Consider the following 26795-nt stretch of genomic DNA (forward strand, 5'->3'; position numbering starts at 1 on the left):
TTTCTATAATTTCACAAAAAAAAATCTATCTTAAAGTGCCAAAAGAAATTATTGTGTAGGACCTATCAATATGTCATGTTTCATTGATGCCAAATAAGACGATAACAACACTGGGAGAAAATAGGCTGGTGCTGATCATGTGTTAGCTGAGCTGTCATAGCTGACACACACACACACACACACACACACACACATGTGTTAGCTGAGCTGTCATAGCTGACACACACACACACACACACACACACACACGATGGTTCCGAAGTAACTGGTAGTTATGCAAGTATAAAAGGGGAATCATTATGGACACTGCATGGATATGTCATTGGTGCAGAGGTGGAAGCTCAGCCTCCTCCTTGCATGAGTGCTGAAACAGGAAGGTTACTGTATTTATTATAAGGCAATGCAGTAGACTGCTCTGCATTCTGCAGAGCCTGCCCCAGTCCTGCATATACAGTACACACCTGCTGCTACATCTGAGCTGCTATGGAGACAGTGCAACATGTCTTCAGGGGCACTTTTGTGCATTCAACTCACAGATGTCCCCTGGAGGTGCTGGAAAACCACATCCTGGGTACAGACATTGCAGGGAAAGTAAGTTTACCTGTTATTGTACTTCCTTACTCACCTAAGAGATGACAACATACTATATATTATTCTTCACATAAAATATTTTTTGCATAGCTATGTTATTTGGTATATTGTAAGTACTTTTTTGACATTTACATATATTTAAATATGAATTGATATTTACATATATTTAATATTGATGCTTAATATATAAGTTTCATGATGTGTATATGATAATCTATTTTAATTCTATACAAACATGAAAGAGTCTACAAGACTGCCAATTTTTACATGGATGATTCCATTTTAGACATGGGAAAGTATTGAATGAGGATTAAAATACAATCTTCATGGGAATATATAAGTAATGGTGTGTTTCTGTTATGGTAGTGTATGGTGTCATATTTGATCTATTAAAACAGTGGTTCCCAACCTTTTTTCTCTCCCGTACCCCTTGATTAGGCTTTTCATTGATAAGTACCCCCTCCTCTCATTTTGAAATATGGACAGTACTTAGCGGTATGCGGATCCTTCTGCATGTCCTTATATTAAGGAAGAGCGGAGGAGTAGTATACAGCTAGGAATCGTGCCCTTCTGTTTCTGGACACTGGTTGTGTACTATCTCCAGGACTCCCGCTAACACCAGTAGGATTAATGCCGCTGCTTCCTCCACCTTTGCCAGTGCTGGGCAGATGAAGGCTGATGTCTGAGGGCAGCATGGGAAGCTCCCAGTGGATTGCTGGTCAGGCATATAACACAACATGGTTTGTCTCCATGGCAATGGGTCTTCTTCAGCCATCAAAAGACCTTTTCATCATCCGCCATTACCAATATTATTTTCAAGTACCCCCAACTGGTCTGCAGAGTACCCCCAGGGGTACTAGTACCCCAGGTTGGGAACCACTGTATTAAAAGAATGATTACATTAAGTTAAATTAAATGTGCAGTAGTGTGTATGGGGGTATGGATCATTGGATAGACAGCAACTAGGTCAACATGCATGAAGGTCGACATGCAGGAAGGTTGACATGACTGAAGGTCGACATGGGCTAGGTCAACAGGGTCATCAGGTCATCATGGGGAAGGTCGACAGTCAAAAGGTTGACATGTGGTATTTCACTTTTTTTGTCCCGAATGACCGAGTGACCCTGAATCGCACATTTACAGCATAGTTGCCTACCCTCCTGCATTCTGCAGAAGACTCCCTGAAATAGCAGCAATCTCCCTCTTTCCCTCATTAGTCTAGCAATCTCCCTCATTTCTCCTAGCCCACATTACACTGTTACTTTTTTGGGGGGGAAAGGAATGAGAGATAGATACATTTACATAGAATCATCAGCACCATTTCCCAGCACTTTACCAAGTATAGTAGCTCTTACTAACTGCTTTGGGGCTCATCTACATTTGGATGTAAGTCATTTTTAAATATTCCTCTCAGATGTAGCAGTACACACCCACGCTTCTAGGTGCAACACGCACAATCTCTTTTCACAATCTGTCCATATATTGAACTAGACACGCCCATTGAGTGGACCATGGCACGCCCACTCAATGGAGTGCTGTGCAAAATTCTACTACCAACTATTATCTCCCTGAAACTATATATATATATATATATATATATATCCACAGATAGCGGCACTCACTCGGGCTTCAATGAATAGAAAGAATACCAAGACACCAGTAACTTTTATGTCATAGCGACGTTTCGGATTTTACTCCTTTTTCAAGCAAAACACTAACTAAACTTGCTTGAAAAAGGAGTAAAATCCGAAACGTCGCTATGACATAAAAGTACCTGGTGTCTTGGTATTTTTTCTATTCATTGAAGCCCGAATGAGTGCCGCTATCTGTGGATATATTGTGGTTTCTTGGTGACTGCACCCCGGCCATTGCAACATTGGATATGGTGTTGCCGGTCCGTCAGACTGTGTATATATATATATATATATATATATATTGCATCATTGTAGCAAATTATACAGCTGCATTCTATAGCAATTACATAAGAGTCCAAAGATTATCATTGCTCACTGCCTTCTCTGTTAATGATACTCATATCTCACCTTGTACAGTTATAATCAGGTGTCTGCTTATCAATATGACCCTTTTGATAGTGGCAATTATCATTTTGTATCACCGCTTACTACAGTAAAACTGAATGTTTTACTTATCAATGTGTCACTCACTGACACAATGAAAACAATTCTTCTCTGTGCATTTTCGTTCATTCTGCAACATCATAATGATAAGAAGAACCTGATAAAGCTGCACATGCCCAGTAAGTACGTTTATGCAATTGCCCTGAGGAAGGAAGATGCGCACCAGCGAGGGCAGAAACCTCAGCTGGAGTTTTCCCTCAGATCATGCTGTCAACACCATCCAGAGATGGATTTAACTCAACATTCTTAGCTTTACAAACTATAGAGCTGCTATGGGGATGATAAAAATACATAAGATAAGGGATCCAGTCATGCTGTCAACAGTTTCCATGATTAAATTCATCATGTCGACACCACAGTGTTGATACAAAGTGTTGACATGGTTTAAAATATCTACAGGCACTATGTCAATATCCTGATAATGTCAACATGTTCACGATTCTAACAGCCGAAAATGTAGCCACGTGAAATGTTGGTAGTCTAAGCATGATTTGATGGAGTTAGGTGCCCAGGAGTATTAGCAGTAGGCATTGGGAAGGAGGTTAGGGTTAGGTAGTATAGGGGAGGGGGGTTAGGCACTCTCTGGTGATTAAATGTAGAAGATACTAGGGTTAAAGGTAGTAGAATGATACTTACAGGAACGTAAAATTCATAGGTCTGGACCGGAAGTACAGGATCAGGTAAGTGACAGCTAGACCACCACTGGAGTTGTATCAGCATGCTGTTATGTTAGGGTTGCCTAAGCAACACTAACAGGCGCTGAGAGGGGTGGATCACAAAGCAGCTACTGAGAGGGAGTGAGAGATCCATCAAGCAACTACAAAATAAAAATAACCAAGTACCTGTAGTGCTGACAATAATTAAAATAAAAGATAATGGTTTTAATAAAAAGCACATTAATGTAAATCAGCACATGGCACTCTTAGCACAATGCTATAGATTATATGGAAAACTAATTGGATCCGTTCCTATTGACACCGCCAATTGATAAACCACAATGTTGTCCAACAGGAAAGTCTCTCTTTGAAGAGTGGTATGGTTACCGCATTAAGGAAATTTACTAATATGAATTCGTGAAATATAGGTGTATTCGTAGGCAGAAATACACCTATTTTTTACACATTTGTGTAAAAAATAATTTGTGCCATTAAAGATGGCACATTCGTATTTGTATTTACAAATACGAATGTCTACACCATCGATAGAATACGACAGGAATCACCATTCAAAAGAATGGTGGTTCCTGATTTACTAAGCAGCCGTATTGATAATATGGCTGCTAATTGGTGTAAAACAGGCACGAAAATACGACAAGAATATACACTTTGATTGTCCTGTCGTATTTGCTTTAAGCCTGCACGGATCAGTCAGATCCATGCAGGCTTTAGTGTAAAAAAAATAGATAATTAAAGAATTTTTTTTTTTTTTTAAACAGCGTGGGGTCCCCCCCACAGCTGTAACCAGCACTAGGCTGAAGGAGCCGGGGCCAGTAAATAAAAATCAGGGAACCCAACAAATAGGGGTTCCCCGATTTTTAACAACCAGCCCCAGGCTCCAGATTCGGGGCTGGTTCCCAAAATACGGGGGACAAAATGACTAGGGGTCCCCCGTATTTTAAGAACCAGCCCCAGGCCAAACCAGCCAGCAGGGTAATGCCACAGCCGGGGGGAGACTTTTTATACAAGTCCCCCCGGTCAAAGCATTAACCCTACCGACCAGTCAGCCTGGCCAGGTTCCCTGGGGGAGTGGGGACCCCCCCAATAAAGGGGTCCCCCCCCTCCAGGACTTACGTGACCAGGCTGAAGCCTGGTGCTGTTCCCGGTGGCCCTGTGCGGTGGCCACCGGGCTGATAGTGGTGTAAAAAAATAGATGAATAAACTATTGTTTTAAACTGTGGAACTATGAGTCCCAGCAAGCCTCCCCCGCAAGCTGGGACTTGGAGAACCACAAGTTCCAGCCTGCGGGGCATTAAAGGGCCCGCTGGATCTTGTAGTTCCACAGTAAAAAAAAATAGTTAAATAAATACACACTGACACATGAAAAATAAAAGTTTAATACATACATTACACACAAACTGATTCTTACCTATCTTGATCCCGTAGGTAGGTCCTAGGGACTTGATCCGGTGCCTTGTCCTGGTTCCGGATCCATGTCGTCATTCTTCAGCATGTCGATCTTCATGTCGGCGTCGGCGTCCGGTCTGGGTCCGAATAAATCCATGGTGGACCTGTGGAAGGAAATCCAACTCACCCAGGTCCTCCATGGAAGTTCTTCAGGCTTGATCCGCTGTAGTCCAGGGCTTCTTCCATCTTCTTCCATCTTCTTCAAGCTGCTGGCGACTCCGGCATCTCCCCGCTGCGGACTGAGAGGTGCAGAGATGTTTCCTCCTCTGCGTCTCTACTCAGAATGATTTCTGGCCAATCAGGAGCCGACTGGCACGCTGAGGGCATGGGACCTGGGGACTCCAGTCACTCCGACCCAGATGGACCAGCGGCGGCGGCAGCGTTCTCGGCACGGCGATGCAACAGACAAACAGGAATCAGCACAGGTGTTCTGGGGCGTGTCCTCCTGACGTATCAGAACACCTGTGCTGATTCCTGTTTGTCTGTTGCATCGCCATGCCGGGAACGCTGCCGCCGCCGCTAGTCCATCTGGGTCGGAGTGACTGGGGTCCCCAGGTCCCGTGCCCTCAGCGTGGTGTGCCGAGTACACTGTCACCGCTTATCCATCCTGGTCGGAAGTTGCTGGAGTCCCCAGATCCTGTACCACACGTTTTCCATAATAAAGAACGCTGCTGCCGCTGCACATCTTGGTCGGAGTTACCTGGAGTCCCCAGATCCCGTACCCATAGCGTGCAAACACTGTCGGTGACTATTTTCTCATGCTGGCTATGTTCACTGTAATGTATGAGCTTTGATACAGACTTTTTAGTAAAATCTTAACATTTGGCTCATGTGTGCGCTCCTTCTTCTTCACTATATATTCTCATTATATCTGAGGCCTGACTAGCCCCATTTGGAGTGAGCTGCACTACATATATATTTTTGCACAGACTTTCTATATATATATATATATATATATATATATATATATATACACACCATATTTGCCGGCGTATAAGATGACTTTTTCCCCCTGAAAATCATGCCTCCAAGTGGGAGGGTCGTCTTATACGCCAGGTGCACTTCAGTTGGGATAGACATAGCTGCCCATAGTGGCCTCCTGATGCGCTCCGGCCCGCCCCTTGTCTACGCAGAGCTCGCACATGCGCACTTGCACACTAGTGCCAGTCACAGGGAGATGCAGGGGCGGGCTGGAGGCACTGCGGTCACGCTGCGGCCGTACAATGGTGACAATGACAGGTACTGTAATGGCACTAATACTTATACTAATGGCACTCATGTAATACCGGTATAATACGGTATAATATAAATTAACATGTTGAAATCAAATCTGATGTTCTTTTACGTTTTATTTGGTGTGTGGAAGGTGTGCGGAAGAGGGGGTAGTCTTATACGGCGAGTATATAACAAACTACAAACTCTATATTTTGAGTGGAAATGTTGGGGGGTCGTCTTATACGCCGGGTTGTCTTATACGCCGGCAAATACAGTATATATAGTAACTACTCTACTGCTGTTGCATGCATGATAGTGTACAAGATTAATAATGGCAATACACTGTAGAATATACGCCACAGTCCCAAGAGGGGATGGGCCCCCAGGCAGTGGGGCTTACCTGTGGGGCTAGTTCAACCCTGCATTGGGAACTATAAAGTATTTCTCTCTGCTACATTTTTTCAGAACACTGTTCACAGTGGGTGCACGCACCCTACGTCTGCACATGCGCAGAAACGCGCCTGCGCATGCACAGATGTGCACCATCGGTCCTCCGTGTGAATGCACAGAGGACCGAATGGATGAGAATAACCCCCTCTGTTCTTTCGTTTCTAGGAAACACTATATAGGAATGTAATTTTGTTGGTATTTAGTAATTTTGTTAGCTATGAGGGGGCCATTTAAATCCCTGAATATGATGTCTGACAAGCTGCATATAATGTATGACATGCCAGATATGATGTAAGGCAAGCCGGGTATGATGTATGGCAAGGTTTATACGACGTATGGCAAGACAGCTATGAAAAGATGGAAATGACCTACAGTATGCTGGATATGTTGTATCGCGAGCTGAATATGACTTATGGTGAGCTGGATATGGCAAGATGAGCTGGATATGACGTATGTTGTGCTGGATATGACGTATAGTTAGATGGATATGACATAGCTGGACATGATGTATAACGAGCTGAATATGATGTATACTGAGACAGATATGATGTATGATGAGATGGATATGACGAACTGGATACGACATATGATGAGCTGGATAAAAAGTATGGCAAGCTGGATGTGATGTATGACCAGCTGGCTAGGAATATGTCAGGTTTCTCTGAGTATACAGTAGCATATACTGCGATGCACATGACTTTATTATCCAATCTCATCCTATTTGTGTCCAGTCTGCTGCCTGTTCTCCTTGCCCGATCGCCAGTGGGGTTCTACTTGCCATTCGATCCCGGTCCTTTACTTGTGCTCCTCAGTGTTAAGCTAAGTTTTAGTTCTGGGATTTACACTTTGGGGGTTATCTTTGCGAGTCAGCCAGATCCTGCATTAGGAATGGTGGTATGTCGGCCCACTACTCGCAAGGTGCATACATTTGCAATGGCTGCGAATGGATGTTTTACATAAACATCCATTCACAGCCTGCGGGCGAACACCCACATCATTCGATGGCCAGCGAACATTGAATCATGTGGAAAGTGCATGCAGATCTAAGGTTGCTCAGATCAACCACATTCTGAGGGAAGTGGACGGGCAGCTGACAAATGGTGATGTCAGCTGCCCACTCCCCACACCCTCATTACCATGAGAATGTTTAGCGTTCTCATGGGAACACCCATGAAACGCTAGGTGTTCCCATATGCTAATGCCTTTCAATTTTGTATTACTTTTATGTGTATGACCAATTATATTCCGGGATTTTGCATTTCAGTATGTATTTAAGGTCCTTCTACTCTCATTTTCTAGATTCTGTTCTTTGAAGATGCTCAAAAACAAACTAAGTTGACTCAGAAGTGGGGATTTGATGAAGGGAGGATTGAAGAACTTGGTAAAAAGTAAACATCTGTTAATTTACTATTACATCTGTTGTTAACTCTGTTATAATCTATAACCTTAATGTAATTATAGGTATGAATTCCTTTTTCTAAAATTTCATTGTTGACATGATGTAACTGGCACTACTGGGGACATTATATGTAACTGTCACTACTGGGGACATGATATGTAACTGGCAGGGGCATAACGAGGGTGAAGCACGAGCTCCGGGTGCCGAAAGGTCACAACACACCACAAGCTCTGCTGCCGGCTCCCCATGCCCAGCTCGCCCACTCCCCCGCCCACCCAGCTCACCAGCTCCCTGCTGTGCCCGGCAGTCTGCTGCTATTTTCAATTCAAGTCTCCCGCTGGACCGCTAGCCAATATGCGCATGCAGTCCAGCAGCCAATCAGAAGCAGCATTGGTGGCTGCTGTACTGCAAGCGGCTATTGGCTAGCGGTCCAGCGGGAGACTTGAATTGAAAATATCGGTGGACAACTGGACACAGCGAGGAGCGGGCAAGCTGGGCAGGCGGGGGAGCGGGCTGCAGCAGGATTCAGTCCCCCTTGGCAACGAGCAATTTCAGTCCCCTTGGCAATGAGCAATTGCAGTCCCCCTTGGCAACAAGCTATTTCAGTCCCCCTTGGCAACAAGCAATTTCAGTCCTCCTTGGCAACAAGCTATTTCAGTCCCCATTGGCAATGAGCTATTTCAGTCCCCCTTGGCTACAAGGAATTTCAGTCCCCTTTGGCATCGAGCAAGAAGCCCCTGGCATCGAGCATGAATCCCGTAGCAATGAGCATGTAGGAAAGTGGCACTTATGAGACAAATGTGTAATGGGCATTATGGTTTGTTATATAGTATGTAATGGACATTGCAGTTTGTTATGTGTAATTGGCATTACGGCATGTGGCTTTAAGTGTAATGGGTATTACAAAGTTTGCTAAAATGTGCAATGGGCATTACGGTGTGTGGTATAATGTTTTTCTGCGCCAGAGCCCTACCTACTACAAATTGGAGGGGGGGGGGAGCGGGGGCACGAAACATGCCCTTGCTCCGGGCACAGTGGCACCTAGCTACACCACTGATAACTGGCACGAAATATGTGCAAGAAGATGATTGCAAGCCATTCAAATTCAGTGCCTGAGATAGTACACAAACTTTGTTTCATGTTTTAAAACGTTGTTTCATGCACAAATAAAATATATTTGTGTGTATTTCATTTGTTTAATGTGTTTGTACAGCATAAATGCAAGATACCTCAAGATGCCTCCTTCAAATATAAAAATATTCCAAAATACGGAATAATCTGTTATCCAAAATGCTTCTTCTTGTCCCAAGCTTTTTGCAGGATAAATCTAGTGAGATTGCCAGACAGGGCAAGTGTTCTCACCGGAGAAGCCTGACAGATCGCTCAGCACAGATTGCTGTCACATCACTTTTCAGGATTGTGTGCTGTGCGATTTGAGCAATCTACATTGCTCAAATCACTGTGCACAGTTGCCCCATGTGTAGGCCCCATAAGGCTTCCCAAGCACCCTAGGCATAACTTCAACCTGATGCCCCTTCCCAACATTACACTTCCAAAATTATCAAAAGTTCCACAGCCACCACCTACATGAAGTTTTCTTCATTGACATCCTTCATTTTGTGATAGCCAGGATCGGTGGCCTGTGGCACCCCCCTCCCCTCCCCCCCCCCAAGATCCTGGCATCCTAGATCCTAGGCAGCTGCCTAATGGTAGAGCCAGACAAGGGGAGCATCTTTGTCTACTGCTGCTATTTTACACATGGTTCAGCGTTTTTTATTTGCTGTTTGTTAACTACTTTTACTTCTGAACAATGATATTCCACAAACAATTCATAGTACATTTCTGTGTTGGATTGTTTTCCATTGAAAGTACTTATGAGTTGTTACTTATTGCTAATACATTACTAATTTAGAAAACATTTTAAACAGAAGTATTGGTCATGTGTTTGCTCTGTTGCTTAGTTTTGCCAGCCTTTGGCCTATGTTGGTGAACAATATTGTGAGCTGTGAGGTGGTCAATCTTGACTAAATGTTACGGAGGTTAATAATACCATAGGTACAAAAAAAAAGCTGATTTTATCAACTTAAAAAAAAAAAACAGATCCAAAACCAAAACTCATGAAGCAGTTTTGGCAAAATCAAATCCAAAACCAGATGACAAATTAGAACCAAAACCCAGCAAATTATGGCCGGCACACATGCTCGTAAAGAGAATGAAGAATATGATTTCCTTATTTTACCACTCAGCTACCAGTGGGTAGCACAGGAGTCCGTTTCATATGCAGACAGCAGAGTCTTGAGGTTTTTCTATATCTGTAGGCTCCAAGCTCCTGCACTTCAAATCAGTACTTTCTAAACCATGCAGTATTTTCCACCTACTATTTTGGACAGTTCTTTGGTTTTGTTTTCACACACTTAAAACACTGGGATCTTATATACAGTATAAAACTGAGTTGATAATATGGAGATACGCATGAAATTAATAAACCATAGGAGGCTGGATTGAAAAGTAACGCCTCCGTGGCTAGAAGTTTTTTTTATTTTTTTAACACAATTGAACACTTTTTTTGTACATGGTAACTCAGTTCATCCTCTGTGTAATGCACTATTCACTACTTTTCAAAGTAGTCCCCATCCCTTTCCACGCATGTGCGCCAATGCTTGATGAGTCGTGCATGCTTGACTAGTTGTGCAAACTCATCGAAGAAGAAATCTGGTGGTTGTTGTCGACACCAGGACTGAACTGCAGCTTTTACCTTGTCGTCAGAGTTGAAGTGTTGACTCTTTAGATGCTCCTTCATCTTTGGGGTGAAAGATTGGAAATGTTGAGATTTTGGGTGAAATTTACTAAGATGGGAGTTCTATTTCACATGGGATATTGCTATGGGCAACCAATCAGAATCTGCATATCTATTTAGCACCTTCTAGAAGATAATAGATAGTATCTGATTGGTTGCCCATAGCAACATCCCATCTGAATAGAACTCCCATCTTAGTAATAGCCCTGTAATGATACTGGTGGTATTACCTGAAGTCCAGTGGCTGAGCAGATATACCAGGTAATAGCCAAATGTAAGCTGGTTTGGCACACAAGAGGGTAGTCAGACGTAAGCCGGTTCGGTACACAGGAGGGTAGTCAAACGTAAGCCGTTTCAGCACACAGGAGGGTAGACAGACGTAAGCCGGTTCGGTACACAGGAGGGTAGTCAAACATAAGCCGTGTGGCAGGTAACAGGAGCTGAGGAAGCAGAATACTCAAGCAGGGATTAGATCCAGGAAGTGCCTTTTATAGGCCTAAACAGGAAACCGGATCCAAGATGGCTTCTCTTTGATTCCAAATTGGCCATCTTGGAAAAGGGCAAAACTAAGGGCAAACTTGCAAATACAGAGACTCCTAGTGGTTGGAGGAGCACATAGTCAGAGATATTCCTTACAAGCCCTTTTATACCGCCGCAAAAACCCGGGACAGCGATGGGTCAGACCCGGGTCAGCGGCGGTGTAAATGGGTCAATCCGTGTCCATTTACACGGCACTTCTACCCAGGACTTGACCTGGGTTGAACACGGCCAGGACCTGGGTAGAGGCCGGTGTACATGGTGCCAGCACGGGTTGAGACAGTGCCGCAGGGGGTCCCTGTGGTGGATGGGAACTAGTAGCTCTTCCCACCAGCCACTGGGACCCCGCCGCTGACTGCCCATCTGCCACAGGGACCCCACCGCTGCAGGGGGAGTTACCTCCATGTATAAATACCCTCCAACAGTAGCGGCATTGGTGGCTGCTCTAGATTGGCTGCCGGACCGCAAGCTCCTATTGGCTCACGGTCCAGCGGACATAGTGATGGACCAGGCTGCTTTGACTATATACAGGTGGGCAGCGCACAGACAGCTCTCTCTGCCCGACTGTCATTTCTTTAAACTCTATGCGTCTGGCGGCTCCCCTTTGGCAACGAGCAATTTCACCCCCCTTGGCAACAAGCAACCCCCCTCCCTTGGTAACGAGCAATTTCACTCCCCCATAAGATGTTGGAGGGTATGCGTATCCCCCACTTCCACCTGGTCATCCCATGGCTCCCACCTCCTTGCCCTCTCCATACAGATGGAGCCACTGTCATCTATCCCTATAATAGGATTAAGTGATTCATTGGATTACTCTGCTTGGATGGGGGGGGGGGCACACACAGCCTCCATCGTTATCTGCTATACTCTGCAGACAGAATTGGTGGCAGCGGAGGAGGTGAATGGATGCCTGTGTGCGGCATCCATTCACCTACCGGACAAGGGCTGGGGGCAGCCCAGGAGATTACCTTAGTGCTGGGCTTGCCCCCAGCGCAGTGGTCTGGGTCCCAGCAGCGGCGATCAGGAACCGCCTGCACCGGGTAGGGGGGAGCTCCGGTGTAAAAGGTAACAAACGCCAGGTCGCACCCGGCTTGAAGCAGGGTCCAAAAACCCAGGTGCAACCCGGCTTTTTGGTATTAAAGGGGTATCAGTTAAATGTGCAGACCCAGGTCTAACCCAGGTGAAAGTGCTGTGTAATGGGGTATGAAGCTGGGTCCGACCCAGGAAACTCCAGTGTTCAAAAACCATGGTCCGACCAGGGATTTTGGCGTAAAAGGGGTATAAATTTTCTCCTTTGACTGTAAAAAAAAATCTAATTTGTGACACAGATATTTTAAATTTAGAAGTATAAATGGTGGTTGGGAGCTATGCTTTTTCAAGCTGGGAAATGCTACATTATATGAGTTATTTACTACTATTAAGTGCCCTAGACAGATCAGGGACATTGGCTCCAATATCACATCTTTGTTTGGTATGGGTCTTTACAGTAACACAAGAAAATGCAACTAATATAAAGAAAAGAAGTATATAAAATCAGCAAATAAAACACAGAAAAGCTACAAAAAAAAAACAAATCAAACCAACAACAAATGATGCCTATCTAGAATGCAAATAGAACAGTACATAAAAGCATTATTATATTTTGCCTTAGTTATGAACATTTATATGTATTGCAGATATAAATGAGAAATTGTATTGTTATTGTATTGCATGAAAAAGATTTTTTTATTTCACAAGATGTTCAAGCTCAATTATTTTTATTCAACATGATATACAGGTTGAGTATCCCGTATCCAAAATGCTCGGGACCAGGAGAATTTTGGATAATGGATTATTCCGTATTTCGGAATATTTTAATATTTCAATGATGTATTTTGAAGTATCTTGCATTTATGCTGTATAAACACATAATATACACACAAATATATTTTATTACCACATAAAATACACACAAATATATTTTAATTGTTCAAAAAACAAGGTTTCAAAACGTGAAACAAAATGTGTGTACTATCTCAGCACTGAATTTGAATGCCAAGCAATCATTGTCTTGCACATATATAGTGCCAGTTACTTATCATGTCCCCAGTGATGCTGTTACATATGTCCCCAGTGAGTTTTTAGCAAAAAAAAAAAATTTTTTCACTTTCTGGAATGTCCGTATTTCGGAATAATTCGGATAACGGATATTCGGATACGGGATACTCGACCTGTATTTGAATACTACTGGATAAATCTTTTATGTGTCTTGGCCAAATTATACATTAAAAAGCAGAAGTTGGATGTTCGCAGTACATTTGAATAGTTTCTTCATTTATGGAGTAAAAAAAAAGTTGACAGATCAATGTGTTATGCATTTATTAAACCAAAGATGCTGTGTTTATTAATTAACAATGGGGTGTGCTTTATTAATAGATTATTCTCTGTTTTTAGTGAATTTATTATGCCAGGAATGGTTGATACCCACATCCATGCACCTCAGTACTCATTTATAGGATCAGGAATGGAAAGACCTCTTCTGGAGTGGTTGAAATACACTACATTTCCAACAGAAGATACATGCTCAGATTTGGAAGTTGCTAGGAACTTGTACAGCGCAGTTGTGGTAATACTTCTTATTTGCTATATAAAAGTGACAGGCCAACACAAGATATCTATATATCATCAGCAGACTGACTTCTTTTGTGAGTGATATATTACTATGATGCAGGCTTGCCTACCCTCCTGGAATGGCCGGGAGCCTCCCGAAAATCGGGTCCGCCTCCCGGCCCCCCCGGGAAGATGGGCAAGTCTCCCGCTTTGTGGTCATACCCCCACTCCCCCCTTGCCCGCTGCATTAATTACTGTAAATCACAGGCCCGCAGAGAGGGGGCGGGGCTAAAATGAAGCAATAGCATAATTTCACGTCATTTAAGGTGATGACAGCCTTGCCCCCCCCCCCGACGTTCTGCCTCTCCGGGCTTCTCCCGGAGAGGTCACATTCAAAGTAGGCAAGTATGATATGATGCTTTTGTGTACACATGACATCATACACCAAATGAAAGTCCTTGGCCCATAGATTTGCAGAAAAAAATGGCGTTGTAATTAGTCGCTTCATTTTGGACTTATGTGGCAAAAACTTCCACCTGCCATTTACGATGACAGTTGACGGGCTCTCTGTCCACCTGCTGGCTGACCTAGAGCATGTGACCTGCTGGGTGGTCTAGAAACTGTGACAGATATTACAGGCACCCACTATACAGTACATCTCTCTTTTTTTAAATGTGACTCCTAAGGGAATGAAAAGAGGTAAAATGTTCTGCCCAGCAAATATTTGCCTGATTGAAACCAGGCACATCAGCTAGTGATGGTTATGTTAAGAAGTCAAATTACAACTGAATTTGAAAGCAAAAAAAAAAGTGTGTCCAGAGGAAACAAGAAGCTCCCTGAGATTTGCATGTGGGTAGAAATATACAATTTGGGAACACTTTAAAAAAAAAAATTGCAGTTTTAAAATTTATTTGAAATACTTTTAAATACAGAATAACCAGAAAACAAAGCAAATGTATACAAATGATGCAAGCTATTCCTCTATGAAAATGAACATTACAAATGTTTATTATTGATTTACTTATATGTGGATTTATTTTTAAGAAAAGAACATTGAAAAATGGCACAACGACCGCTTGCTATTTTGCTACCATTCATACTGATGCTTCCATTGTGCTAGCTGAGATGGCAAGTAAGAACTTTATAACTTTTTTATTAAATTAGTTTTAAAGTGTAAGATCACTCAGTTATCATCAAAGTATTATATTTACTGTATATATGTCCAACAGCTTTTGCAAGCCTGTCAAATACAATGATATGAAACAGAAAGTAGAGATATAAATCTACGTGTAAAGGACTCTTTATGCTTTGTGCAGAATTTAGAAACAGGCCATTAAAAAAACCTTGAAACCATATACGGGTGACAATAGGTTCTTGTCTTTCATTGTTGGAAGTGATGTGGGAACATCTATAAGCAAAGTTTAACATTCTGACTTTTCCAAATGAATTGGATTGTAGCATTGATAGCCTCAGCATTGCTCAGGGATAGGTCTGGGGCATGACAGCCCTGATTAGAGGGGGGAAAAGGATTGTAAAATATTGCTAAATTAAAGGTACAAAAGTGACCCTGTGCACATAAAGATGTGTTACTTCTGGTGATTGCAATTTTTGCTAATGTGCCTGCAAAATGTTGCAGGCACATCGCAGGGAGGACAAAAAGACAAAGTGTAGAAAAGTCCCAATGCGCTATCAGTCCTTGCAGCCGTAGACCCAAATGGAGGACCACTGGGTAATCCTCACTGGCAGATACTTGGAAACAAAGGAAGGTCTTGATGGCGCTGAACTTGTGTGTCCCACAAAATGTATAGTTCTCGTGATGTGGAGAAAATAAGTGAAAATATATGGAAAAAATGTGTTAGAATTTCCAAAAATAACAAAGACGTGTTTATTTGATAAACACTCAAATGGGGGGATTGGTACCCAAACTCACAGGTGAGGGGTGTGGTAAAGGTGTATAAAGGTATCTTTTAGAGGTTCACCCATGCAGATGATCTAAAGATGGAATACCAGTAGATAAGGTGTGTCCAAAAGAGCGTAACGTACTCACTGTATATACAGGAGCTTGACGTCTATAAAGGTTTCCTTTTCTGACACCAATTAGTGTGAGATATCCAATAATCAAGGTGCCTACCGTACTCACTGAGCATGTAGGTGAGATAAACACATAGCGTTTTCTTTGAATGAGGCCTTGTCCTTCAAGTTTTCACTAACCTCGTCCCTGAGGTGTATATAAAAAGAAAGGAGGAGGAGGACCGGTCTCAGTAAAAGAATTTTATTATCGTTACAAATGCAATGTGGCCAATAGCCACATACAAATGATCCAATAGACAAGGTAAAAACAAGGTAAAAGTAACTCACTTCTCTGCCAACATGTTTCGGCGGTCACAGCCGCCTTTTTCAAGGTAGAGAGTGAGTGACCTGGCAGTGATTAAATAGCAATATGGAGGAAGCACTTCTGGGTTATATTGATTAAAATATAAATGTGTAAAAAAGGTATAATGGAGAGCGTACATGAGCTCTTATTATCGGCGCTTAAGTGGCAGCCAAAATCCAGATATCTCATCAGGGGCGTCTAGTGGAATAAAAGCATGTAGTCCACCATTCGCCGCAGTGGAACGCATAATCGTGTCTTTCTTCCGCGATATGGAACGCATGACCCGGAAGTGTCGTCTACAGCACGTCTTAGTTAGCCGGGTCATTCGTTTAATGCGCCGTCTCAGACTTCCGTGCTGTGGAACGCACAGCCGGAAGTAGCCTCGCGTTAATGGGGCAAAAAGAATATCTCAAACAGCTGTTCAATGTGGCGTAATGGACTTCCGGACTGTGAAACGCACGGCCGGAAGTTCAGGAGATAAACTCAGATATGGAACGCATTAATATGGTGTGTGAAAAGTTTTGTGTTTCCTCCATTTACAAAATATACAGTAGTATCAGACAGTTACATCAATACAAAAGTATAAAAATATATAAAAATACCAAAAATTATTTGAAGTTTAAGAATACAGAAATTTAAGAATACAAAAATAACTACGGATACAGAAGCATATTAGAAGATTAAAGAGTAATTGTAAAATTATTTTAAAAAATGTATTTAAAATTTTTTTACAATTACTTTTTAATCTTCTAATATGCTGCTGTATCCATAGTTATTTTTGTATTCTTAAATTTCTGTATTCTTAAACTTCAAATAATTTTTTGTATTTTTATATATTTTTATACTTTTGTATTGATGTAATTGTCTGATACTACTGTATATTTTGTAAATGGAGGAAACACAAAACTTTTCACACACCATATTAATGCGTTCCATATCAGAGTTTATCTCCTGAACTTCCGGCCGTGTGTTTCACAGTCCGGAAGTCCATTACGCCACATTGAACAGCTGTTTAAGATATTCTCTTTGCCCCATTAACGCAAGGCTACTTCCGGCTGTGCGTTCCACAGAACAGAAGTCTGAGACGGCGCATTAAACGAATGACCCGGCTAACTAAAACGTGTCGTAGACGACACTTCCGGGTCATGCGTTCCATATCGCAGAAGAAAGCCGTGATTATGCGTTCCACTGCGGCGAATGGTGGACTACATGCTTTTATTCCACTAGACGCCCCTGATGAGATATCTGGATTTTGGCTGCCACTTAAGCGCCGATAATAAGAGCTCATGTACGCTCTCTATTATACCTTTTTTACACATTTATATTTTAATCAATATAACCCAGAAGTGCTTCCTCCATATTGCTATTTAATCACTGCCAGGTCACTCACTCTCTACCTTGAAAAAGGTGGCTGTGACCGCCGAAACATGTTGGCAGAGAAGTGAGTTACTTTTACCTTGTTTTACCTTGTCTATTGGATCATTTGTATGTGGGTATTGGCCAATTGGCCACATTGCATTTGTTCCGATAATTAAATTCTTTTACTGAGACCGGTCCTCCTCCTCCTTTCTTTTTATATACACCTCTGGGACGAGGTTAGTGAAAACTTGAAGGACCAGGCATCATTCAAAGAAAACGCTATGTGTTTATCTCACCTACATGCTCAGTGAGTACGGTAGGCACCTTGATTATTGAATATCTCACACTAATTGGTGTCAGCAAAAAGAAACCTTTATAGGCATCAAGCTCCTGTATATACAGTGAGTATGGAACGCTCTTTTGGACACACCTTATCTACTGGTATTCCATCTTTAGATCATCTGCACGGTTGAACCTCTAAAAGATACCTTTATACACCTTTACCACACCCCTCACCTGTGAGTTTGGGTACGAATCCCCCCATTTGAGAGTTTATCAAATAAACACATCTTTGTTATTTTTGGAAATTCAAACACATTTTTTCCATATATTTTCACTTATTTTCTCCACATCTCGAGAACTATACATTTTGTGGGACACACAAGTTCAGCGCCATCAATATATCGCAGGGAGGAACCCGGCGAGTGGAGCGGCCTTACCCTGTGCTGGTTCATAGGCGCACATAGTCTAAGTTGGTGCTGCATGATCTTGAGTAACAGCAGACTTAAGTGCATGTGCAAACCCTGCATGTGGCTTCTATTGCAAAAAGATGCCTACTGCCGGCTTCTCAGATCTGCTACCTGTGTCGATGGTGCAACATCAACATTGCACGCGAGGCTGTAGATATCGAACATCTGGAGTAACTCTCTGCTGAAGCAAGTAAATCTGCATCCAGAGATGCAGACACTGGCTTTGGCATGTCCCGAAACGGAGGCAAAAAAACATCATTTTGAGCAATGGCACGCATGTCAGTCAAGCTGTGGTGTACAGTACACTGCAGACAGGGTCGCAGAAACATCACGGTACATGCGCCATGTGGCCTTGGTACATGCAGAACTATCGGTCATTTCTAACCGAATTGAACTGCATCCAGTCCTGAATTAAGTTCGTAGTCTGCATAACATTAAAACTATGATTAGCATGTATTTTTCATTGGAGTTAGTACAATAAAGCATAAATAAATGACAAATTACCAAATCTTTCCAGATAGTAGTATAAAGAATGTCAACACAGACAATTAGTCAACTATTGTGCTGTCCTGTTAAACCATGAACCGTGAAGTCTACATAGTTGCTACAGTACTTTCTTAAGGACTTCATTGACCTACAAACATGTTCTACTAGTGCAACAGTTGTATGGAAGAGTTGTTTCTATTGTTCTTATTATGATGGGTGAAGGATGTGAACACAGGTGACCTAGGCTTTGGCAATATATAAAACAAGTATGAATGCAATGTACTCTATATATTTCGATGTTTCTCTCCGCACTGCTGTATATTAATTTAAGAATTCTACTACATCTTTTGTGTTTGTCTCACAGGTCAGTATGGTCAGAGAGCATTTATTGGGAAAGTTTGCATGGATAGAAATGATACATATCCAAAGTATAAAGAAAGCACTGAAGAGTCTATCAGGGAAACTAAAAGGTTGGATAAAAGTATTGCTTACTTCATAACAAAAACTGTATTTTGATATGCGTAAAATGATTCACCACTCTTTTAAGCTGTTTGTTACAAGTCAACAAGGCTTTTTTCCCTGGCGGCTCCCAGTAGTTTCTATAACCACGTCATCCAGAGTAATGCCAGATGAACCCACTCATTTTTAGGCAACTTGAATGCAAGCTAATATACCCAGTGACACTGTGACAGCTATTCTTGCCTCCTGTGTCTCTCTTCAACTGCTGTTATAACTGTTTCCATTCTAGGCCCTGGGAGTCCTGGGCATTTCAAAGAACAAATATGTTTGAATGGTAGCGCAACCCCCTTAAAAAGATGTAATGGACACAATAAATATTTATAAATTTATTGTGACAAAGAATGATAAAACAAGCATGATAAAATACATGTATGATATTTACAAAAGATCCAAGGGCAGGTTTCAATTTCCTATGGTTACACCAGGCAAATATAACGAAGACTTTCTCTCACCATATGATGGGATTGCGGTGGGCTATGCTCCCATATGAAGTCCTGCGGCCACACCGCAGATGGCTTGGTGTAGAATAAGTCCTCAAGTAAAGTGCTGGTGCGTCCTTCAAAAAGTGTCTGGTCGTTTTAAAGTGCAAGGTGCCAGTGCACTGTGATGGGCAGTCTGTATCCAGAAAAGCAGCTTTTCTGGATACAGACTGCCCATCACAGTGCACTGGCACCTTGCACTTTAAAACGACCAGACACTTTTTGAAGGACGCACCAGCACTTTACTTGAGGACTTATTCTACACCAAGCCATCTGCGGTGTGGCCGCAGGACTTCATATGGGAGCATAGCCCACCGCAATCCCATCATATGGTGAGAGAAAGTCTTCGTTATATTTGCCTGGTGTAACCATAGGAAATTGAAACCTGCCCTTGGATCTTTTGTAAATATCATACATGTATTTTATCATGCTTGTTTTATCATTCTTTGTCACAATAAATTTATAAATATTTATTGTGTCCATTACATCTTTTTAAGGGGGTTGCGCTACCATTCAAACATATTTGTTCTTTGAATCTGTACCTTGAAGGTGGTGTACCTTCTCCTGTTTGAACAGCTGCACCCTACTTAATTTATTGCGCTGAATTACTCCACAGACACTTGTTTCTATACCATAGTCCTGGGCATTTACTTATTAAGTGCCTTTTTATGTCAGTCATTTTAGTTCTCAAAAAGGATAATATGTATGAGATGGTCACTACCCAGTGTGAACCAAATCTTGGAGAAACAAATGGTATGGTAAGCAGATGTAAACAAACACAATTTAATATAAGAATTAAAAACTAAAAATAACAGTGTTCTCCAGCCAATGGTATAAACCCCTACTGTTTGAGGTATAAGAATTGGTGGCATCCTAAGTGCTAGTGTGTGAATAAAAGGGAACATCGATTGGCTGTTATAGACAGCAGGCCCTCTCTCATGGCTCTAGTCGTCATTTGCAATTGCTACATAACAGGTCTTATATATAGTACACAAAAGTGTATAGCTGCCTAATTTGAAGGCCAATGTGAATAATCTAACATGATTTGTTGCATGTATTACTTGCAATCGGTTCTTGTCTGGCTAACCCTTGGAGTCTAGTTGTCACATGTCTATGCTCAGTCTAATTGGGACCCATAGCTTAAATATAATTAGCACCACACCACTAAGAAGCAATGGGGTTTATTTATTCAGATAGGAGTTCTATTAAAGCTAATATGCTACCCATTGCAACCAATCAGAATCTGCTCATCATTTATTTAGTACCTTGTAGAAGATAATAGAATCTGATTGGTTGCCCATAGCAACATCCCATATGCAATAGAACGCCCATGTTAGTAAATAAACCCCAATGAATTGTGTTTTCACCATCTTTAGTGCATGACAAGGTTCTGTTGACCTTGCTTGTGCAGTTAAATAACAAGAGGCTATTAACTCATACAGAGTGGACTAAGAAACCCGCCCCCCCACATAAAATGCTTTATATATTTTTTTTTCAAAAGGTGTCTTTAAATCAAAACCAATCCATGTGCAGATCAGCTAAATGAGGTGCGAAATGGAACCCATGTCATACAGTCCCTTTTAATCACCCACATGAGTGTACAAGTACTATAGCTTAAAGGATAACCACACTCAGAACTAAAAAGCAATAGTATTTCAAAGAGTTCACTAAGAAAAGAAAGAATCTATGGGGGAAATTTACTAATATGAATTCGTAAAAAAATAGGTGTATTCGTAGGCAGAAATACACCTATTTTTTACACATTTGTATTTTCGGGATTTACTATCCCAAAAATACAGCAATTCGTATCCCTTAAGATGGGACATTCGTATTTGTATTTACAAATACGAATGTGTACACCATCGATAGAATACGACAGGAATCACCATTCCAAAGAATGGTGGTTCCTGATTTACTAAGCAGCCGTATTGATAATACGGCTGCTAATTGGCGTGAAACAGTCACGAAAATACGGCAGGAAAATACACCTTGATCTCCCTGTCGTATTTGCTTTAAGCCTGCACGGATCAGTCAGATCCGTGCAGGCTTCAGTGTAAAAAAAAATAGAAAAATAAATAAATAATAAAAAAAACAGCGTGGGGTCCCCCCCACAGCCATAACCAGCACCAGGCTGACGGAGCCAGGGCCGGTAATAAAAAATCAGGGAACCCGACAAATAGGGGTTCCCCGATTTTTTACAACCAGCCCCAGGCTCCAGGTCCGGGGCTGGTTCCCAAAATACGGGGGACAAAATGACTAGGGGTCCCCCGTATTTTAAGAACCAGCCCCAGGCCAAACCAGCCAGTAGGGTAATGTCACAGCCGGGGGACACTTATTATATAAGGTCCCGCGGCAAAAACATTCTCCCTACCGACCAGTCAGCCTAGCCAGGGGCCCTGGAGGAGTGGTGACCCCCCCCAATAAAGCCCCCCCCCCCTCCAGGACTTACCTGACCAGGCTGAAGCCTGGTGCTGTCCCCGTTTGCCCTGTGCGGTGGCCACCACACACCAGGTAAGTCCTGGAGGGGGGGACCCCTTTATTGGGGGGGGTCCCCACTCCCCCAGGGCCCCTGGCCAGGCTGACTGGTCAGTGGGGGGATGTTTTGGCCGCGGGACCTTATATAATAAGTGTCCCCCGGCTGTGACATTACCCTGCTGGCTGGTTTGGCCAGGGGCTGGTTCTTAAAATACGGGGGACCCCTAGTCATTTTGTCCCCCGTATTTTGGGAACCAGCCCCGGACCTGGAGCCTGGGGCTGGTTGTAAAAAATCGGGGAACCCCTATTTGTCGGGTTCCCTGATTTTTTATTACCGGCCCCGGCTCTTTCAGCCTGGTGCTGGTTATGGCTGTGGGGGGACGACCCCACGCTGGTTTTTTATTTATTTATTTTTTCAATTTTTTTTTAATACCTTGCAGCCTGCACGGATCTGTCTGATCCGTGCAGGCTGCCTGAAAAATTCGTATTAGCGGCCGTATATATGGCCAGCTAATATGAATTAGTACGACATCGGAGGGTTACAAAGCAGTCGTATATGACTGCTTTGTAAATTCCCCTCGGAACACGACTGTGCATACGGCTGAAACAGCCGTATGCAGTCGTAGGGAAAATACTAATACGAAAAACTAGGTTTTTCATATTAGTAAATTTCCCCCTATATATCTACTACCTTGCTCTAAATCCCAACATCAATGAAGATGCTTGGCTGGAAACCTGACTGCCAGGATGCCGATTATAAGTATGCTGGGGCATCTTAGGGTTAGGCCATAAAGGGGATTTGGTTTAGGCACTAGGGGGGACTTGGGCTTAGGCTGCGGGGGGTGGGGTGGTTAATGGCTAGGCACTTAGAAGGGGTTAGGCTGTGGGATGAGAGGGAGTTAGAGTGTTAGGCTGTGGGGAGTTATGGTTAGGCATGTAGAAGGAGGTTAGTGTTTCATGGTGGGAAGGGGTTAGGAACTAGCAGGAAGGGTTAGGGTTGGGCACTAGTAGGGAGGGCTAGGCTGTAGGAAGGAAGGGAGGGTTAGGGGAGGGCAGGGGTAGGGTAAGTATACTTTCCTGACCCCTGTCAGGATTCCCTCCATCTGGACGCCGGCATTGGTATTCTGTACGCCGACATCCCCAATGCCTGTCATCTATATGTATCCCGCTGATCCCTACCTCTGAAACTCGCTCCATATCAGACTCTCCACAAAACTACAAATTGGCATTCAACACCCTCCTTCTTATCAAAACCTTCCAGCTCTCATCCTAACCCACTGCTCCATGCTGACCGTTTACCCCATCCGTGTCTGTCTGTCACTCTCCTTTAAACTGTAAGCTCTCATGAGCAGGACTATCTTCCCTCATGTACATTTCCTCCCCTCAATTATTCCATCATCTACTCCTCACTGTTTACATGGCCACTAAAAATTTGGATTCGGCTGCTTTTTGGAGTATTATAACTCCTGATGCAGAAATGTATTTTTATAAATGTTATATATTTGTATTGCAATTTTGTCTTCTGATGGCAACATATAAATAGATAATAAAATAATAATAATAATAATAATAATAATAATAATAATAATATCTCACAATGTAAGGTATGCCTTGTTTAACCTAAATATATGAAAATAATATTAGATGAATAGAGAGCAGAGGCAGATTTTGTTTTTAGGCAATTAAACATTGTTAGTTTTGGTGGTATTGCATACAGTACTTAATGACTTGAAAAAGAAATGACATATATTCTGTTGTATTATTTTCTAGGTTCATTGAAGTCCTCAAAGAGAGAAAAGTGAGTATACAGAATATAATATTGGAATAATAAAACAAAAAGAAATTTGCTAGAACATTCACGTAATTTGCATTAACAAGAGCTCTACTCAACACCAAAGATAAGTAGTACATTGCTCATGTGTACAGTATGACATACCATCGCCTAAAGCCCCATACACAATAGACGATATACTGTATCGTTAACGATATGAACAAAAACAATATTGATAGCTATATATCGTTCATGTCATCTAAGGTGTACACTCAATATGTACTCATCTGTACATGCAGGTCAATTTTGACTATATCATCAATAACTGCATGTCCGGAGCAAGGGACTCAATGATGTCAGTGTAGGGTATCGTTAATGATATCCTTCCGTGTGTATGCACTATATCGGTTTCCCGGAAGTTTGACTGATATTGTTGATGATATTGTCTGGTGTGTATGTCTATTCATTATCCATTAAATCGACTAAATTAACATTTTCACCTATTTAAATATTGGGGTCATTTATGATAAAAAGTAGACCATAGATGTCACAGCTATCATCCGTTTACCCTGGGGTTGTGAAGCTCAGATCCCTCCTCCCCTGTTTGGTTCCTTCCGCAGACACACAGTGGTTCAAGCATGTGTACTAGCACTGCAGGGTCAGACTCAGCAGTACTTCAATTTACCATTACTAAAGTAGCGGTAATAAGGACTGTGGGGACAGCTGATCTTTGGACCAGCTGTCTCTACACTGGAGCAATGTTGAATTGCTCTGGTGGTTTTGTATACACCGTTACTACTCACAGCGAATTGGATACTTAACTACTGAAGACCACTCAGCCCCCAATAATTTACATGATGAATATTTCCCACAATTTTTTGATTATGTATAATAAAGTGCGTTCTTCTTTTGAGCAAAAGTTGGTTGCAATGGGGAATAGGGAAATGTATATTCTAAAAATGCACTGTTTCCCCTGGATTAGGAAGATTGTGGAGTCAAATGCACCTATTTATGAGATGAAGATCATACATTGAACTTGCTAAGACAGCTGCATATATTAAAATGATAAATGAGTTCTTCCATTTACTCTTGTCTCAGCCTGTGTATTATACAAATTGGAATGAATAAATATGATATTCTCTTATGGAGGATGCCTTGCTGTGTTCTGCTTCCTCACATACATTTCCTCTATACAGATAGATTGTGATGACATATGTAACCAACGTAATAATGACAAATGTGTAATTTTTTTAGTATGACAGAGTAAAACCCATTGTAACGCCTCGGTTTGGGATATCCTGTACTGAAAAATTACTGATGAAACTTGGCACAATTGCTGATGCACACCAGCTACATATCCAGGTATGCTATACATATGATGGAGTCTGATATATGGTATACTAATATATAATAAATGCTTCCTTTTTGCCATGATCAAATGTCTAAAAATGATCAAAATCTACAACAAGTGCATAGTACAGCAACAGCTCTGCGCTGATGTGGATAGTGGGGGGTATGAAAAGGTTGCGAGGAGAGCGATGATCGCTATCATTGGTGGTGGGAAAGCCTGCTCAGTGCTTACACATTGAGTGGCTTTCCCCCTGCCCCACATTAGCGAGGGGAGGATGGTTTTGCATAGCGCAGCGCTATGCAAAGAAGTCCTCAAAGCTGCTCATCTGCTGTTAATACCAGCAGATATACAGCCTTCCACCATGCTCAACGCTCATCGCTCACCGCTCATCGCCGGGCCATATACACTGGGTGGCTTTGCCCTGAAAGCCGCTCAAAGTTGCTGTTTTGAGCAGCTATGGGCTCAAAGTTGCCCAGTGTGTATGGGCCTTCATGTATTTTTTTTATATTTTGCAGCTTTTTAAAGATGTGAATGCATGGCTGCCCGCCCCCCTTCGCAGCTTGTGTCCCCTGCACAGGCTGCGAATGTATGTTTACCATAAACATCCATTTGCATGTTGCAGTGAAAAACTACATCTTTCGATGGTTGCTGACCATTGAAAGACGTGGAAAGTGCACGTATATAAAAGGGACTTTCAAGTCACCTACATATGTGTGCACGCTAGGATGGAAATGGGCGGACAGCTGACATCCAGTGATGTCAGCTACCCACCCCCCGCCCCCACGTTACGACCTACCATGAAACGCTGGGCGTTCCCATATAGTAATGGGGCTGCCCGGTGACCCCCGCTCGCCGTGTAGGGTGCATGCACCCTGCATCGGCACATGCGCAGAAATGCGCATGTGCAGACGCACAACAAGTGACCTAATGATGTCGCTGTCAGAATTTTAAAGCACCCAGTCCTTTATATGCATTAATTGCCCAGATAAATAATACAATCTCAGATTAGGCAGAGCAATACCCCCATATTCTTCTTTATCATTAATGTACTTATTTGGATTTTAGCCCATTTATTATTCCAAATAAAGGAAGAAATGAAACTGTTGATCTTACTAATCAAAGATTTTGGCAGTAAATTGGTGACTACTGCAAAATATACAGAAACTGTGGCAGCACGATCATTTTAATCAGGTTGACACGCCGTGTAACTGTAAGTGGCAATCTACTCCATGATTTAAATTTATTACCCAAATACACTGGTAACGGTTGCACGTTTAATTGAGTAAACTCATACGGATCTCATGAGATCCAAATCCCAAGATATTTAAATGACTCAACTCATCTTACCATTGAAGAGGATGACACGGAGGTTGCCTTTACTGAGAGGATACTT

General features: G+C 42.3%; 1 protein-coding gene across 2 annotated transcripts in view; it reads left to right on the top strand.

Moving 5' to 3' along the window:
* The first annotated feature begins 200 nt into the window (after positions 1–200).
* The window catches only part of GDA (guanine deaminase), a 48349-nt gene continuing 21754 nt past the window's right edge, over positions 201–26795 (top strand). Inside the window, exons 1-7 of one of the 2 annotated variants that reach the window (XM_083186094.1) lie at positions 201–591; positions 7817–7905; positions 13684–13855; positions 14884–14971; positions 19172–19277; positions 24051–24078; positions 25306–25413. In XM_083186094.1, the coding sequence (XP_083042220.1) occupies positions 484–591; positions 7817–7905; positions 13684–13855; positions 14884–14971; positions 19172–19277; positions 24051–24078; positions 25306–25413 (699 nt within the window). In that variant the 5' untranslated portion in view covers positions 201–483. Of the gene's footprint in view, positions 592–7816; positions 7906–13683; positions 13856–14883; positions 14972–19171; positions 19278–24050; positions 24079–25305; positions 25414–26795 lie in introns of those variants that run through there. The other variant, XM_083186095.1, reaches the window with a different exon arrangement.

The sequence above is a fragment of the Crinia signifera genome, chromosome 1 (genome assembly GCF_055691185.1).
Source record: "Crinia signifera chromosome 1, ASM5569118v1, whole genome shotgun sequence".
Taxonomy (NCBI): Eukaryota; Metazoa; Chordata; class Amphibia; order Anura; family Myobatrachidae; genus Crinia; species Crinia signifera.